The sequence below is a fragment of the Typopeltis vanoorti genome, chromosome 11 (genome assembly GCF_054136105.1).
Source record: "Typopeltis vanoorti isolate ZY-2024b chromosome 11, IOZ_Tvanoo_1.0, whole genome shotgun sequence".
Taxonomy (NCBI): Eukaryota; Metazoa; Arthropoda; class Arachnida; order Uropygi; family Thelyphonidae; genus Typopeltis; species Typopeltis vanoorti.
Window position 1 is genome coordinate 103,616,802 of NC_143559.1, and position 19,685 is coordinate 103,636,486.

A 19,685-nucleotide genomic window follows, 5' to 3' on the forward strand; every position below is an offset into this window, starting at 1 on the left:
CATATCTCCCCTTTTCCACCTATAAACCAATTTCTGCAACCCACAAATCTTCAACCTGTTTTCATAAGGTTCATTCCATAGACCTGCTGTCATCTTGGTCACTTGCCTCTGGATCCTCTCAACCTCCTCCCCATCAAGAAGAAACCTAGGTGACCATATCTGGGCACAGTAATCAAGATGGGGCGTTATCAAGGCTTGATACAGAGGAACAATAACTTGCTTATTTCTGCTTGTCAAAGTATTCTTCAGCATCCAAGTGATTTGATGAGCTGATTTAGTCACTTTTGCGATGTGCCCCCTAAACTTCAACTCCCTATCCACCAACAGTCCCTGGCCTCATCAATCTCCTGGAGTACAATTCCATCAATGTGATATACTGCTGCTAATCTTTTCACCCCAAAATGCATAACCTTATATTTTGCCACATTAAATTGACATCCATTCTCCTTAGCCCATACCTCCAATCTATCCAAATCATCCTGCAAAATTTTGACATCTTCTGCATTCACTATTGCCCTACCCAACTTAGCATCATCAGCGAACAAATGAACCGTTCCTCTCGGATCCTTCTCTATATCGTTAATGAACAAATTAAACAGCAGTGGTCCAAGAACAGAACCCTGCGGCACACCACTAGTCACAGGCCTTCTTTTGGACTATACTCCTGAGTAAACTACTCTCTGGTATCTCTCTATCAACCACCCTCCTATCCACCTCACCAACCCTATATCCATTCCCATATGTTGCAGTTTACGGATTAGACTTCCATGTGGTATCCTGTCAAAGGCCTTAGCCAGGTCCAGCAGTATCACTGTAAACCCATTACCCTTATCCAGTTCAGCCGTCACTGTGTTATAAAACTTGAGCAAGTTACTGAGGCATGATTTACCCTTCGTAAAGCCATGCTGTACCCCGTACAGTATTTCATTTTCATCAATCCATTCCTGTATTTTCCCCTTGACAACGACTCCTGATATGCTGATCAGTCGGTAATTCGCAACTGTAGTCTTGGATCCTCCTTTATGCAGTGGAACTATTTTCCCCTCTTTCTACACCTTCGGGACTAAACCAGACCCAAGACTCAGATTAAACAACATGGTCAAGGGCACTGATAATTCTTTAGCTGCTTCACGTAAGACCCGTGCCTGTATACCATCCAATCCCACAGATGTATTCACATTAAGGTTCTGTAATAGACTATTCACCTCCACTTCATTCATCACAATTCCCGTATAAACTAATGGTTCCTTCATTTTATCAATGTCACCACCTGGATGATATACTCTTGCAAATTAATCCTATAGAAACCCTTCAGCAATTTGAATGTCTCAATCATATCTCCCATTTTCCACCTATAAACCAATTTCTGCAACCCACAAATCTTCAACCTGTTTTCATAAGGTTCATTCCATAGACCTGCTCGCTCAGTAATTCCACTATATCAACTGATTCAGTGACCTCCCTGCCATCGCCGTTCATTAAAATCATTCTGCCATGTACAGTTTATCTTTTGCTAGCAGCATATTGAAAGGACTGTTTGGGATTCTCTTTAGCTTGCATGGCTAATTTCTTTTCATAATCCGTTTTTGCCTTTCTCACCACACTTGTTATCATTCTGGCCTGCGCTTTATACTGTTCATGTGCCTGCAGATGACCTTTCTCCTTAAATTCCTTCCACAGTTTTTTTTTTTTTGCAACTGAAGTTTAATGGTGTTATTCATCCATTTAACCCCTACTTGATTTACTATTCGGACTCTAGGCATACAGTCCGCCATAACATCCTGCAAATGCTCCTTGACCACTTGCCATGCCCTATCAACATCCAGTCCTTGCAGTTTTACATGTCATGGCACTGAACGAAGCAATCTCCTAATCTTGTCATACTTGTCAGCACTGTAATTCCACATGTACCCTGTCTTAACTGAAAATTTCGCACATTTAGCCACCTCCCAGGTCAAGACCCTATGATCACTCTCACCAATAGGTGATAAAATGTCATATTCATTATAGTCAAATTCTCAGATGCTATTACTAGGTCAAGCATCCTTGAACCCCTACTATTTTCTTTTGCATGCTGTCTCAGATAGTTATCCCTCAGTAACTGAATAAAATCTAGTCCCTTCCTCACATGTGTCCTCTCCTCCTTCCAATCAATATTACTATAGTTGAAATCCCCCATAATAATTACCCACCTTCCACTCATTTCATCAATTTGCCTATGCATACTATCTCCACCATCTATTCCATCACCTGGTCTATAGCAGCACCCAACTGTACATTTTGTTTCGTTAGTCTCAATCTCACACTAAATAGCCTCAAACGAGCTCCTTTCACTATCCTGCAATACAACTTCTATTCTCCTTGGTTGCAGTTCATCAGCTGTCATCAATAACACTCTTTCCCCCATTTTATTCTCTCTGTCCCTCCTGAACACACTATACCCTACACATTCTATCCCACTAACTATATCATCTTCTGTCAACCATGTTTCACTATGGCCACAGGTTATTGGCATTAGTGAAACAATAAGGTCAAGGCCAAAAATTCTTCCTTCTTGTTCCTAATACTGGCATTAGTATACATGAAATGCAGAGGTCCATTTGTCCCACCCCTATCTTGATGCATTATACTAACTATCCCATTCTGATTTCTTGTCCTTTGTACTGGCTCGGGCACATTATAAACATTCTTACACTCAACGGCTTCACTGATATCTGAATATCCACTTACTCCCCTCCTTAATAGTTCTAGTTTCCCTGATTTTGCACATCCACTGTCACTTCACTCAGCAACACTTTTTCCAGTCTTCACACACCAAATCCATTCAAATGTAAGCCATCCATCTTGTACAAATCCTTTTGCCCATCAAACTCACTCCACACAAACTCCACACCACACCGTCTGCATAACCTGCACATAAAGTCATTTGTGATTATCGCCCTCCTTCTAAACTCTTCTCTGTCATACTGCGGCAACAGATTCGCTATCCTAACTCTGTCACTCATTTCTTTCGCAACCTCAAATAATTCCTTCATCTTCTCTCATTTCAAATTTATCTCCTTTCAAATCATTCGTTTTCCCGCTACGACTATAATTTCTTTCACCCTCAGCTTCTGTGCACTAATACTCACTTACATCCTTAATTTTTGCACCTGGTAAGTACGATTTAGTCAAATTCTCATCTATCACACCTCTTACTAACGAGTCACCGTGCAACACTCTTTCCTTCATTTCTGAAACACTCCCAATCATACGCTTATTATTCCTTTCATACATTTGTTTATTACCATTTGCTGGGGCACTCGGGAAAGAGTTTTGCAGTCTCTCCTACTGCCGCTTCGCCCTATGTATTACTCCAAGTAACCGTGCGATCTCACTCATTACTGCTAATTTCTCATTTTTTCCATCATTCAAACGATTGTCTCTCTCTGTATAATTACTTCCACTCTCTCTTTCATCTCTGCTCTCATTGCTATCTTGTACAACATCACAATTTACTGTCAAACCACTATTTCCTCTCGCATTCTAGCTTTCTTCTACAACTATCTCATGACCTGACCCACACTTGAATTCTTCACTTTCCTTGCACTTACGGCACAGTCTCCCACCGCTATCATTATCTATCCAAACTCCAGCCTCTTTCGGGAATGCATACATACCACACGTCACACTGGACGAATTCTCTTACATTAAAGTTCTTGAACAAAGATTGCGAAGTCTTGTTTGCCATTGTTTTTGGTCGCATTGGCGCCACGTGCTATCAATTGTATCTTTAAACTACTAGTTTAATTAAGGCGGAACACCAAAAATCACACACACACACCAAGCCACCAAAAGCAAACAATACCACGTCAAGATTAAATCAATATTGCCAATTTATTCTCAAAATATTTATCTTTGCGGGAGCTCTCTGCAAACACTACACACTGCGTAGCCCTCTAGCGGACTTGAATTGATAATGATTTGATAATGCCAATTTTTTGAGAGGTGTGATGAGCAGACTTTGAATGTTTGTCAGTAAAGGTAGGTTATCAATAAACATTGGTTAACAAAGTACTAGAGGCTGTGCAAGTAAGAAGGATGCCTAAGAATGTAAACTGCGAGCATTTTTGACTGAGTTGGCTGAATTAGTATACTTCAGCATATTATAGCTTGTCCATCTGTGTGTCTACTCCTGATGACCTTGATATGAAGGTCAGTCTTTGATATTTATTTTGATTTATATTAAATTGAAGTTATTACACAGTAGTTGCCTTTCATTATAATTAAATCATGGAGACATCTTGGTTTTACTGATGATTAGTTATTCATTATAGTCATTCATACTGACCCAGTGAAATCATGCAAAAATGTAATTATAAATTGAATAAATTGACTACTTTTAGTATAGGATGGAAGGCAAGGATTAAATTATTAGTGACAAAAATAATTACTGTCTTTGAAGATTTTTAATCATTTTAAATTTTAAGACTTGACACACTTTTACCATTGCAAACTCATACAGACCATAGGTGGATTGTAGTTAATAGTTTACTATAGTTAATTCCTGTATTTTTTGCATTTACAGGGTTTTTAGTCATGACTGTTTTTTTTTTTTTTTTTTTTTTGGTAATTTGTTTGCTGTAGTGAGTCATCTCATACTGATATACACTTATAAATGCCTTGTATTTCATTTAAGGTTGCATTTTATGAGGAAGAACGTGACATTATGGCAAAAGCAGAGAGCCCCTGGATTACTAGATTGCAGTATGCTTTTCAGGATCGGCAGCATTTGTATCTAGTAATGGAATTTCATCCTGGAGGTGATATGTTATCTCTTCTTCAGCGTTATGATAACATACTGCCTGAAGACACTGCCAAGTTTTATATTGCAGAACTGATATTAGCCATCAACAGTTTGCATAACATGGGTTATGTTCATAGGTAATTTTGTAGTATTTTTGAAAATGTTATATTAATTATATTATAATAAACAAGCAAATATCAATCTTTCTTGTCCCTTGCTAATAATGCAGCTGACTTGTTAATATCATGACCTTCACTCTTACAATGATAGCTTGGGAAATTTCTTTGCTAGAAATTTCCAGAAGCATGCATCATGATATTCCTGATATTATGATGCATACTAACTCACAATCACTTAGTGATATAGTATTCATAAGCAGTAGTGTTTATACCAAAATATCACAAAAAGTGAAATATTTCCAGTGGGGAAACAAATTTTAGTGGGACTTATTTGATAATGCCTTCATTTATCACAAAATACTTTTTGTGTTCAGTATTCAAGGTAACTTTTATCATTAAGTAACTATCTTTTGTATTTTCCCATACGTAAAACTGCTTTAATTCTTCATAAACTCTGCAATTTCACTTTAAATTTGTGGTTTACATCAAACCATTAATACTGATATAATATTCATTTATTGCATTATATTTCTTAAGTTTAGAAATGTCTGCACATGTGAATTTTCACAATGTGATTCATAGAATCTTTTTTCCTTTCTGTTTAGAGATATCAAACCTGATAATGTTCTTTTAGATAGAACAGGACATGTGAAACTTGCTGATTTTGGTTCTGCAGCTAAATTGAGTTCTCAGAAAACTGTAAGTACATAACTTTAATACTTATTTTAATATTCCTTAGCAATAAATGTAACTTGTTAATGGAAAAAATCAAAGAGCTGTATAAGTTAGATATTATAATATGTTGTGATGAATGTGCAGGAAGGTACAGGATATGCTATTTTAAGCTGGAAGAAGTATTAATTGCATGCAGTATTCTTCTAATCTGATTCTTAAAATGGAATGCTACATAAATACAAAATGGTTGAAGCATACATGTTAAATATGGTTTTCAGTGAAACACCTTTTATGTAAAGAATCAAAATTATGATCAGTTATAATTTACTACATCAAATTCCTGATATGTGCTGTGGGGTGGGGGTGTTCAGAGTGTTATAATAATATTATATAAAAGTTTAAATCATTACTAACTCCAATTGACAATCTTCATCCAAATCTTATCTGTCAGGATTCTGGCATTGTCAGATCTTTATATTTTCTCTTTAAGCCACTTCTTACTGTATCAATCTGCCTAGATATTGGTCTTCCTGTGGATCCGTTACTATCATCCTTGTGAAAAATAAACTGGTTTTGCTAATCTTTTCTCTCCCATTCTGTTTAAGTGATCATACCTACTGAGATTTGTCACACCTTTTGTATGCATTCCTGAATGCATACAAAACAGCTCCATTTCTTTGCCATTCAGGCTTCTTATGTTGATGTTTATGTTGGAGATAGAAAAGTTGACTTGAATAATCAAATCCTCAATTTTGATTATTCCAGCATTTCTCTATAAAACAAATAGCACTTACAGTTTTTTAATATGGTCATTTTCTCAAAAATCACCATTCCTGCTTTACTCCTTCATGGTTCAAGAATTTTTTCCCTCTTCTTATATGAAGGATTTCCAGGGAAAAATGAGAATTTAAAAATCAATTTCTATATCTATTCTCCGAAAAACAGCCACAAAATTCATTACTGTTCTGATAGAAATTTTAATATCTGTTAAACATTCTTCCTCCTATATGAAAAAACTTCATAATGTATATCAGATTCTGAAGTTTCTTTAAATTTTTTTCCAAGTGGTTTCCTTTGTAATGCAATAACTAAAAAGCTTTCAGATGTTTTTCTTTATGAAAGACTTCTAATGGCACCTTACACTAACTTGTTCCCAAAATTCTTCCATTTGTTTCTATATCTTTCTGACAGCTGTTTTCGTGTTGGGTATTCTCTTCATGCATTCCAGCATGCATAATACTTCCAGTTTCCTTTTTTTATGAAGTACGAAAAGAGCCACCATTACATGTTATCCTCACTTTCCCCACATCTTGCACTTTCAGTGTCATTAGCAAGTCTTATGTGTTTTAATGATCACATCTGAATATCAAATTATGTTCATTCTGTACACTGACATTTTAATCAAATAAATTTTTTACTTCATTCACTTCTTAAAAATTTAATTTTAAAAAATTTATTTTAATTTAATATTAAAATGCCCAATTATATATATAAAAAAAACAATTGTGCTTTTTTCCCCCACAATATATTTACATTGACAAAAGAATCTGGCAATTAGAAAAGTTTAAATTTACACACATTTAATGACATAAAAATATTGTAGAACATCTGGATACATATACTGATGTGTCATCTATCTTCAGAGCAACATGAACAAAAGAAACCTGAAGTAAAACTGATTTAATCCACTTTTGCATTAATTAGAACATAGTGTTATTAAATATCAGTGTACTTGCCAAAGCATGTCATCACTGAGCTTTGTATATCCCAACTGCATCTCACATTGTTTTATGTGCCTTTTTAATTTTGTACCTTCTAATGGCTCTGTTCTCTATTTTGCATGAAGATGAATATTACATAAAAAAAATATTAGCAATAAGTTACCAATATATATATGATTGTCTATTATGCTAGTTACTAATATCGACTGATTATAACATGTAAATGTATGTTGCATGCTAGTTTACATGAATATGTTGAGGAACTTAAAGTAGAAATTGATTACCACTACTTCAATTAAGTGGTGTTAATTTATAGCATCAAGTATGGTGTTTAAACATTTCCTCATTTAAGCAATAGTTTTTTGTATATGGGGAGAAAAGTACTTTATGATTTTTATTTTAATTCTGTTATTTTTAAATAAAATATTCTAGGTTATAAACAGAATGGCTGTAGGAACTCCAGAATATATTGCTCCAGAGGTACTAATGGCAATGAATGGTAGACCAGCTTCTAATGCTTATGGAATAGAGTGTGACTGGTGGTCCTTGGGCATTATTGGTTATGAGATGCTTTATGGTAATACACCCTTTTCAGGTGGTGACAAAGTGGCAATAACTTATAACAACATTATGCATTTCAAGGTGATTGTTTTAATTTTAATCATATAAATAATATTTTTTTTTTAAAAATTAGTTCTTTACTTCCATTATTCATGCTCAAGTTGCTCATCCAGCTTTAAACAGTCAGATGGTCTGTGGTACTAGAGAAAGGAAACTAATATTAAAAAGCTTGATATTGATTCCTTTTTGTATTGTGATAAAAAAAAAAAAATTCAAAATCATTATGTGAGTAAAGAAATTCAGTGTGAGATTTCCTGATCAAGATAAATACTTCATCCATCCACTAAATAATCATGATAGGTTATGTACTTTGTAGTACATAACCCCTCACCTCTATAAAACCAGTTTTTTTAATGATCAGTTCAGCATGACTTGCTCCATTCAATTTAGAAAAATAAACTAAATTCAGAATTACTTCTAAAATGTTAATTCGTACAGGATACACGAAGTTGAAGTTATGACCAACTTTCGATCAACAACTGTTTGCATATGCATGTACACTAATCCAGGAGATCCTAAAGTAGTCTGGATGGCCAGGTCTTTCTAGCTCTTTAGCATTATCCAGGGTGCACCACGTGGAAGCAAGCCAGAGTTACACCCCAGTTATGCATGCATATGCAAACAGGTTACAATGACGGAAACTAGGACCCATCCTGCTAATCAGAAGTGTCCGAACACTCGGTCCCTTGGACAACTGCTTAGTCTGCCAGCTGAATATAGAAAGTGTCAGCAGGGCTAAGAGTGAATGCCTTATTAGACTTCTTAATGACAACAGAATTAATATTGCCATCATACAAGAAACCCATGCTAGCAATGAATCGTAACTAAGAGAAAATGGCTCTATTCCAAGTTTCAATCTAATAGGAGCAACATACCATCAGATGTATGGGGTAGCCACCTATGTCTGAAATTCACTTTCTAAGGTTCGTTTCATTTCTGATTGTAATGTTTCAAACATATTTACCATTATTATAGACGTTAATGACTTAAAAATAATTGTCTACAAGCTGGCCTGATGAAGTTGTACTTGTACCAGCCTTGATACATCCTACTGTTTATATTGGAGACTTTAACAGTCATTATACCCAATGGGGTTTTAAAGAAACTGATGCAAATGGTGCCAAGTGCAAACAACATATAGCTGATTTTTGATCCCAAGGATAATTGCACTTTTAACTCTGCTAGATGGAACAGTGGCACCAGTCCTGACTTATGTTTTGTTACAACCAGTCAAAGGGGGCCTGGATGGAACCATTACATAAATTGGAAGGATGAATATGAAGTTGGTAATCTGGATAAGAAGAGTGGCTCGCAAACATCAGAGTAGAAATGGAGAAGTAGATATAATCCAGAAGATGCGTGACCAAGAGTGCCACAGGGTATTCTACTCAGGCTACTTTTTTGTATATTAATGATGTAGGAAGGGGTGCTTAAGGGTCAAAGCTGTATAACTGAGAGGAGACCTCCACATAGCCTTTAAAGGAATGCGGAGAACCGACCAGCGCTTCTGACCTAATGTCCAATCCTCACCTTCTCGTGGTGCACCCTGTTGGGTATCTACTTTGATACTGAACGAACGAGGATGGGCTGGCAATTTGGGATTTAGCCGACCAAATTGTATTCTTATTGGTTAAACCAAAATAAAAAATGATGTTACAACATGACAAAATTTCATGCCGGCTGGGGCGTCGCCCGGTTAAACAAGGCCCCATTGTTTTCGCCAGGGAACCAGGGCGAACAGCGAAAAGTCAGCTACTGGAACAAATCTGAAAACAAACCCCAACTCAACATCACCAGAGTTAAAGATTGGTACTATCAACGTAAGAAGCCTGAATGGCAAAGAAATGGAGCTAGCTGAGGAATTAGATAAGTACCAGATCGACATAATAGGGGTGACTGAAACAAAAAAGACCAAAACTGGTGAGATCTTTCTGAGCAATAAATACAAAATGTTATATTCAGGCAATGACAATCAAGGAAAAGGAGTAGCCATAGTATTCAACACAAAATACGAGGCTAATCTTCTTGAATGGCAGTCAGTCTCAAGTAGAGTAATGTGGGCAAATATGAGAATGGGGAACTGGACAATGAGACTTATTTGTGCCTATAGTCCCACAGAAGGTTCTACTAAGGTAGAAGTGGAGGAATTTTTTGAGGCTTTAGAAAATGCAACTGACACAATGAAAAAGGAAAAGTTGGTCCTTGTTGGGGATCTAAATAGCAGAGTAGGAAATGATCGTGAGACATACAAAAATATTTTGGGAAAATTTGGAGAAAAGAGCAAAGCTAATAATAATGGCAAATATCTGTTGGATTTCTGCTCAGGACATGGACTGGTTATTACTAACACCATGTTCCAACATAAAAATGTGCACAAATTCACATGGAGAGAAGAGGCTAGGAATAAGAAAAGTCTCATTGACTATGTTATTGTTGATAGTGATGTTTTCTCCTTGGTGCAGGACACCAGAGTGTACAGAGGATTTGAAATTGGAAGTGATCACTATTTAGTCTTGAGCAGGATAAAATTGAATTTCATATTGAAAAGAATAACATGTAAGAAAGTTTTAAAGCGAATAAAAGTTGAGCAGCTCTCAGATGTGAACTGTAGACTAAAATACAGAAATATTATTGGAAAGAAAATGAAAGAGTTTGAGAACAGGAATCAAACCTTGGAGATTCAATGGCAAACTCTGAAGGAAACATTCATTGATTCTGCCAGAGAGGCATGTGGTGAGGTTGTGTGCAAGGATAAAAAAATCAGAACTCCCTGGTGGACACAGGAAGTTAAAGAGGCAGTGAAGGAAAAGAAGAAAGCATATCAAAAGTTCCTGGCAAATAAGTCAGCTTTTACTCTTACAGAATACAGAGACAAATGTAAGAAAGCTAAACAGTGTGTAAAACTAGCTAAACAAAAGTCATGGGAGGACTTTGGCAAGAATATAGAAAATAAATATCAAGAAGGTGGCAAAATATTCTGGAGGTTGTTGAAGAAGCTTAGGAATGGAGGAAAGAGTGCTGTAAAAGGAATTAGAGATGATAAAGGTGAAATGAAAACAGGAGAAAAAGATATCCTTGAAGTATGGAGTAATTACTTTGAAAAACTGCTAAATGAAACAAGCAGTGATGACAGCACAGTGATAAAAAACACTGACCAGGCATGCAGTCAGGAATATATATCCATACTTGAAGTCGAAAAAGCCATCAAAGGCTTGAAATGTGGAAAGGCAGCAGGAGTAGATGATATTCGACCAGAAATGCTGAAGTATGGTGGTATAAGAGTCTTACAGTGGCTGCACTGCATAGTTCAGAAAGCCTGGAAAGAGGGACGAATTCCCGATGATTGGAGTAGAGCTCTCATAGTACCCATATATAAAAAGGGAAATAAAACTGCATGTGAGAATTACAGAGGTATTTCCCTACTGAGTGTTCCTGGCAAGATCTATGCAAGTATACTTGAGAAACGGGTGAGAAGAATTGTGGAAGAAAAGCTTGGTGAAGAACAAGCTGGATTCAGGCCAAATAGAGGCTGTCAGGATCAGATCTTCACTTTACGACAAATAGTCGAGAAAGCATGGGAATATAACAAAGATCTGTATTTAAGTTTTGTCGATTTGGAAAAGGCATATGACAAGGTGCCAAGAGAGAAGCTATTCAGTACCCTGCAGTTATATGGTGTCAATGGGGCATTATATCAAGCAATACTTAGTCTTTATTTGAGTTGTGAGTCAGCAGTTAGAATTGAAGGAAGTACAGGAAGATGGTTTAATGTTAAATCTGGTGTGAGACAAGGATGTACATTATCCCCTCTGTTATTCATTATCTATATGGATCACATTATGAAGGAATGTGGTATTAAACCTGATATCAAAATTGGAGATGTTAATGTCAGCTCTTTGCTTTATGCGGATGATGTTATACTTCTAAATAAATCCGCTACAAGTCTGCAAGATTCTCTGACTAAATTGAATAGCTGTTGTAATAGATATGGTATGAAGGTCAGCAATAAAAAGACAAAGACAATGAAAATAGGCAGAATCATTGAAAATGTCAACTGTGTTGTGAATGGAGAACCTGTGGAACAAGTAAGACATTTCAGCTACTTAGGCACAATTTTTACTGAAGATGGTAAACTAAATATAGAAATAGACAACAGAATCAGCAAAGCTGGTATCGTGGGAAGTCAATTGAATAAATTCATATGGAATAAGAAAGAAATTAGTCGGAACACTAAATTAGCTGTATACAAGACAGTGTTCAAACCAATTTTAACTTATGGATCTGAGAGCTGGGTCAGAAGTAAAACACTTGACCAAAGACTAGAGGCCGCAGATATGAGAGTCCTGAGAAAGATTAGAGGCGTGAACAGATGGCATCAATGGCAATATCATATTAAAAATGAGGATATTAGGAAAGAACTTGACATTGTCAGCATCCAGGAATGCGTTAGCAGAGCTAATCTCAGATGGTATGGTCACTTAAATAGAATGGGAGAGGAAAGATTAGCAAAACAAGTGTTCTCTGCCAGGTTGGCAGGAAAACGACCCAGAGGAAGACCAAGATATAGGTAGATTGATACGGTACAAAGTGCCTTAGATGATAGAAATATAAGATCTGATAATGTTGGAGTCTTGACAAGTAACAGACTGATTTGGAGGAAAATTGTAGGTAGGAAGTTAGTAATGATGTAATTTTTTCATGTAGTACTGTCATATCCTGTACACCCCTTGAGGGTACATGGCAGGAATTTGATGATGATGATGATGATGTAGGAAATGATTAGAGGGGAAATATCCCACTTTTTGCTGATGCAAAACTGGGTGAGGAAGTAGTTAATAAAGATGTAGAGATCCTGTGAGATGATTTAAATGGACTGACATTGCGAGATAAATTATAACTGTTGTCAGTTTAATGTGGCAAAATGTAAGGTTATCCACTTTCTGATCAAAATATAAGCTGCATATTACATAAATGGTACTGGAGGCAAGAAACTGAAGTTAGGGATTTTGGGGTGATGGCTGACAGGGAGTAAAGTTCAGAGCTTATTGTATAACTGACAGAATGATGCCTAAGGCCACTTTGATGCACTGACAAGCAAAGATAAGGTGTTTATTATCCTTTTGTGTAAGGCTTTGATATGACAACATCTGACTGTACACAGATTTGATTACCTAGGTTTCTTGGGGATGAGGTAAGAGAAGATTCAGAGGTGATGATTAAGATGATGACAGATCTATGGAATGCTTCCTTTGAGGATTGATTGAAGATCTGTGGGTTATAAAAATTTGTTGAGCAGAAAAGAGGTAATTAAAAAATTTAATTGGGTTTTATATAGAATTGATGCAGACAAAATGTTTCAGTACATGACCAGAAGGAAGACAACCAGAAGTCACTCCTGGAAATTGTGTAGAAGCGTGATTAGTAATTGTGGTGACTAGATTTTTTTTGCTTGGATATTGGTAAGTGAAAGTAATTGGAGTCAGTCATGAGTGTTCTGTCTGTGAATGGGTTTGAGAAGTATTGGTGGATATAGGGTGAATGAATAATGATTAGCATGGGCTTCCTGCATTGTGTTTGGATCCCTTGACAGTGCCTATGTTATAACAAATTACTGATTAATCCTGACTAAAGCCCTATAATGTTGTTGTATAACATCTTTCTGTAGTTCCTATAGGTGGCTATAGCAAGAGATAAATGACAAAGAAATAGAAAATACTGATATATTTTATAATTATAACAATGTTTTGGGTTTTCTGATATATTTATAATTAAGGTCTGTGTTATCTGCTAAAAATATTAAAAAATTAGAAGAGATTGTGCTTTTTACTGGGGTAAATTATTTTATTTTTTTTAGCAATCATTAGAGTTTCCTGAAGAGATTGAAATATCTGAAGTTGCAAAAAATCTGATCAAAGGGCTCTTACAGGAATCGTCTGTTAGACTGGGATATGAACAATTATGTTCTCATGAGTTTTTTTCTGATATTGATTGGAATGGCATACATCAAAGTAAGTATTTTTGGTTGTTTTAGATAAGTATAATCTCTACTGATACTTGTAAATGTAAGATATTGAAAATCAGAATGCAAAAAAACTTTGAAAATTAATATTTTTGGTAATGTTCATTTTCAAGTTCAGTGATGTTCATTAAAGTAAACCAGTATGGAGCAGTTTATGGCACAAAACTTACTATTGTGAATTTGGGAAAAATATTCCTCCCCATCAATTATTTCTTATGAACAACTCTCAGAAAGCACAGCATTCAGTAATGACAAGAGGCACAACGAAGAACTTCATGGTGTGATCATTAGTAGCTACATGATTGTTGCATAGTTGTAGCATTTTAAATATAAGGCTAAGTTTTGATAATTGCATATTTAGTATTATTCACATACAAATAAATTTTGAATATGAAATTAGCAACATTGTTTATTATTTTCTGATTTATTTAAATAAGAAATACAGTAATATCTTGTATACCATGATTAATAGGTGCCGAAAAGGTTCTGTGCTATGCAAAGTGCACTGTTTAAAATGCTTATTACGATGTAATGTTTCAAACAGACAATTAGAGTATTGGTGAAAAAATGTTATGCATTTGTTCACTGCAAGTTCACCAGAAATACTCATTAATGTGTACAGGATTACCGTAAAATGAAAAAATAATAAAATTTTTTTATTATTGATGATTGAACATGGTTTTATTTGGGAAAATTGTATTTAAACAATGTAGTTTGCACAGGGTTTGTTCATTTTCTCTGCATGCCTATCTTCATAATGCCAAACAGCATTTTGCAATGCTTGCTGAACTTTAATGCTTCCTTCATTGATAGGATTGGTATCCATAAAAAAAAAAAAAAAATCAGAAGCATAATGTGTTTTTCCATAGATTACAAGTCCTTTTCCTGTAATGCTTGAACTGTGAAGCAAAAAAAAAGTTGTAAAAAACCATTCTTCAAACATTTGTCACCCATGAAGAGCACTTTTAGCATAGACCTTAAGAGTCCATGGATTTTCAGTTCAGTAAACAAGCAAACACTTTAATTTGTAGAGCAACTACGACTATACTTTAATTGTTAAAAATTATACTGTAATATAGTGAAACCCATGCTATTCAAAATATTGTTATGCAAGTTATTGCTGTATGCATATCCTATAATTTAAATCATTAACAGAGTTACTATTCACTTGCTAAATGGGCCAACCAGAGAAATAACATGGTTGATTCCAATGAGTATTCTTCCTTCATGGATGGCATTACCATAATAAAAAATAATTTGGCAGAAATTTCATGTATAAGTTTTCTAGTATGTTCATGATTTAAATTCAGTCCAAGTTATATTTGTGAGTTTGAATTCCACTGTTCCTTGGATATTGGAGCAAATGGGGTTACAGTACAGATCCTAGTAAAGGTCCTAGTAAAGAACCTAGTAAAGGTTCTAGGTTTACAGGTCCTAGTAAAGAACCTTGAGTACCTCAAGGTTCTTTACTAGGACCACTACTCTTTGATTTGTATATCAATGATATAGGAAAAGATTTATGAGAGGATATTCAATTTTTTGCTGATGCAAAAAATTGAGAGCAATAGTTGATGAAGGTTGATGTAGATATCCTGCAGGATGATTTAAATAAATTGGCATTATGGGCAAAGGATAATGATTGTCAATTTAATATTGCAAAATGTAAGGTTATGCATATAGGTTGAAAAGGCTGCATATAGTGCATCAAATTGAGGCTAGGGACTTGGGGATAATGGTGGACAGAGAATTGATGTTCAGAGGATATTGCAAAAATTGGTAAAATGGCTCAAAAAATTATCTACATCAAAAAGATGCAGCCAAATCATAAGACTCTGATTTGGCTGCATCTTGACTATTGTGTGTAGATTTGGTTACCTGAGTTTCTTGGGGACAAAGAGATAATAAGAGATCACAGACGACTAATCTGATGACAGGTCTGTGGAATGCTCCTTATGAGGATAGGTTGAAGATTGTGGGTTACAAAGCTTAGTTGATAGGCAGAAAACAGGAGACATAATGGAAACTTTTACAATATTTAAAGGAGATTTATAAAATTGATGAAAAGGAAATTTGTCAATATATGACAAGTAATCAGAGAACTGGGGCTATCCAAGGAAGTGGTGAAGAATGTGGTTAGTAGGAGTGTGAGGACCAGATTTTTTGCACAGAGGAATGGTGAGTGGAATGGATTTCCAGAATTCAAGTTTCTTGACAGTGAATGAGTTTGAGGGGTATGATAGGTTTTGTGTGTACGATAGTTTGGGTCTCCCATGAGTCTCTGGACTCCATGTAGATCATCATCAAATTCCTGCCATGTACCCTCAAGGGGTGTACAGGATATAATAGTACTACATGAAAAAAAATTACATCTTTACTAACTTCCTATCTACAATTTTCCTCCAAATCCAACATTATCAGATCTTATATTTCTATCTTCTAAGGAACTTTGTACCATATCAATCCACCTATATCTTGGTCTTCCTCTGGGTCATTTTTCTGCAAATTGGCAGAGAACACTTGTTTTGCTAATCTTTCCTCGCCCATTCTGTTTAGGAGACCATACCACCTGAGATTAGCTCTGCTAATGCATTCCTGGATGCTGACAATGTCAAGTTCATTCCTAATATCCTCGTTTTTAATATGATATTGCCATTGATGCCATCTGTTCATGCCTATAATCTTTCTAAGGACTCTCATATCTGCGGTCTCTAGTCTTTGGTCAAGTGTTTTACTTCTGACCCAGCTCTCAGATCCATAAGTTAAAACTGGTTTGAACACTGTCTTGTATACAGCTAATTTAGTGTTCCAACTAATTTCTCTCTTATTCCATATGAATTTATTCAATTGACTTCCCACCATACCAGCTTTGCTGATTCTGTTGTCTTTCTATATTTAATTTACCATCTTCACTAAAAATCGTGCCTGAGTAACTGAAATGTTTTGCTTGTTCGACAGGTTCTCCATTCACAACACAGTTGACATTTTCAATGATTCTGCCTATTTTCATTGTCTTTGTCTTTTTATTGCTGACCTTCATACCATATCTATTACAACAGTTATTCAATTTAGTCAGAGAATCTTGCAGACTTGTAGTGTATTTATTTAGAAGTATAACATCATCTGCATAAAGCAAAGAGCTGACATTAACATCTCTAATTTTGATATCATGTTTAATACCACTTTCCTTCATAATGTGATCCATATAGATAATGAATAACAGAGGGGATAATGTACATCCTTGTCTCACACCAGATTTAACATTAAACCATCTTCCTGTACTTCCTTCAATTCTAACTGCTGACTTACAACTCAAATAAAGACTAAGTATTGCTTGATATAATGCCCCATTGACACCATATAACTGTAGCATATTGAATAGCTTCTCTCTTGGCACCTTGTCATATGCCTTTTCCAAATCGACAAAACATAAATACAGATCTTTGTTATATTCCCATGCTTTCTCGACTATTTGTTGTAAAGTGAAGATCTGATCCTGACAGCCTCTATTTGGTCTGAATACAGCTTGTTCCTCACCCAGCTTTTCTTCCACAATTCTTCTCAACCGTTTCTCAAGTATACTTGTAGATCTTGCCAGGAACACTCAGTAGGGAAATACCTCTGTAATTCTCACATTCAGTTTTATTTCCCTTTTTATATATGGGTACTATGAGAGCTCTACTCCAATCATCGGGAATTCGTCCCTCTGTCAAGGCTTTCTGAACTATGCAGTGCAGCCACTGACTTTTATACCACCATACTTCAGCATTTCTGGTTGAATATCATCTACTCCTGCTGCCTTTCCACATTTCAAGCCTCTGATGGTTTTTTCTACTTCAAGTATGGATATATATTCCTGACTGCATGCCTGGTCAGTGTTTTTTACCACTGTGCTGTCATCACTGCTTGTTTCATTTAGCAGTTTTTCAAAGTAATTAGTCCATACTTCAAGGATATCTTTTTCTTCTGTTTTCATGTAACCTTTATCATCTCTAACTCCTTTTACAGCACTCTTTCCTTCATTCCTAAGCTTCTTCAACAACCTCCAGAATACTTTACCACCTTCTTGATATTTATTTTCTATATTATTGCCAAAGTCCTCCCATGACATTTGTTTAGCTAGTTTTATACTGTTTTGCATTCTTGCATTTGTCTCTGTATTCTCTAAGAGTACAAGCTGACTTATTTGCCAGGAACTTTTGATATGCTGTCTTCTTTTCCTTCACTGCCTCTTTAACTTCCTGTGTCCACCATAGAGTTCTCATTTTTCTATCCTTGCAGACAACCTCCCCACATGCCTCTCTAGCTGAATCAGTCAGGACTTTCTTCAAGGCTTGCCACTGAATCTCCAAGGTTCGATTCCTGTTCTCAAACTCTTTCATTTTTTCTTCAATAATCTTTGTGTATTTTAGTCTACAGTTCACATCTGAGAGCTGCTCAACTTTTATTCGCTTTAAAACTTTCTTACATGTTATTCTTTTCAATATGAAATTTCAGTTCTAGTTCCTGACTAGAGGATCTTCTGCAGACTTAGTATAGCTGAAATCGACATTATGAAGGCATCATCTATTTCGGTAGCTTAGAGACCTTTCGACAGGAGAGAGTAACAAGTGCTTGCAGGGGAAAAATAAAGTAACTTTTTTACAGTTTGTTAGTCAACCAAATGTGATGACCCTAATGGGACAAATTAGGGACTTGCACAAATTTAATTCTGCTTCTTATGCATTCAATAATTAGCATAGTTAGACTTCATGGAAATCAGTTGCAGAATAATAATAATAATGGTATAGTATTTTAGAGTACTTATTTGTTCGGTGGTCAGTAAACTGGTAATGGCTAGGACCACCAAATTTGTATACAAAGGGGATTTTGCAACAGAAAGGTTTGTTTCGCATCTCACTAACCCACAGGCATTTAATTAGGTTCCCATACATGTGGGGGGAAACTAAACGAAACAATTTTATCCTATTAAAATTTAAACCATCGTAAGAATTTGCTTTAAGCCCTTCCTATGTAGACCTAATCAAACTCTTGCAGAAAATAAGTGCCACAATGCAAATTTTTAGTTTTTACTTTCATCCAATAATTATAAAACTTTTACGTAATAACTAATTTAAGCTTTAGATCTTTTACTAAGAGCTAGACTTTAACTTTCAGTCATTCTGAACCACTATGGAGAATGGAAATCTTAAGTAAATTTTACTGATTACAAGTTTAACCTAGTTATGAAGCTCGTCAGTTTTATCAGATGACCTTCAGATATCGTGACCATTGAAACAGTCTAAAAATACTGTTGGTTTTACAATTTGTAACAGCTGTCAAGCCAATGAAACCTAATAAAATGCAAGTATACAAACTCTGCGCAGAGTGTTTTAAATAGTGCAATCCAAGACAACTGATTCAAAGGTTCTATTCTCATAAGCTTTGGTAAACTGCAAATTTGTTTCTTTTCTTTTAGTGTTACATAGTGATCATCATTCATTTGAGAAAAATTATGGACTCTACAACCATGTTAGAAATAATTTTAATTTCCCGACGTTTCGACCTTCATATTAAGGTTATCATATCTGGACTACACACACGCATACACACACACACACACACACACACACACACACACACACACACACACACACACACACACACACACACATATACAGGGTGTCCCAGAATTCACGCAAGATTTAAATTTAGCGCCATTTGTGCAGTAAAGTGTTGCCAACGAGAAAAAAAAAGACAGCGTGACA

At 35.6% G+C, this 19,685-nt stretch overlaps 1 protein-coding gene across 1 annotated transcript in view; it reads left to right on the forward strand.

Annotated features, from left to right (window-relative positions):
* LOC150101893 (citron Rho-interacting kinase-like) overlaps window positions 1–19,685 on the forward strand; it is a 594,274-nt gene that overhangs the window by 35,261 nt on the left and 539,328 nt on the right. The window contains exons 4-7 of the mRNA XM_090400165.1: window positions 4,679–4,923; window positions 5,511–5,604; window positions 7,734–7,943; window positions 13,777–13,930. Coding sequence (XP_090256291.1) covers window positions 4,679–4,923; window positions 5,511–5,604; window positions 7,734–7,943; window positions 13,777–13,930 — 703 coding nt within the window. The remainder of the gene's footprint in view (window positions 1–4,678; window positions 4,924–5,510; window positions 5,605–7,733; window positions 7,944–13,776; window positions 13,931–19,685) is intronic.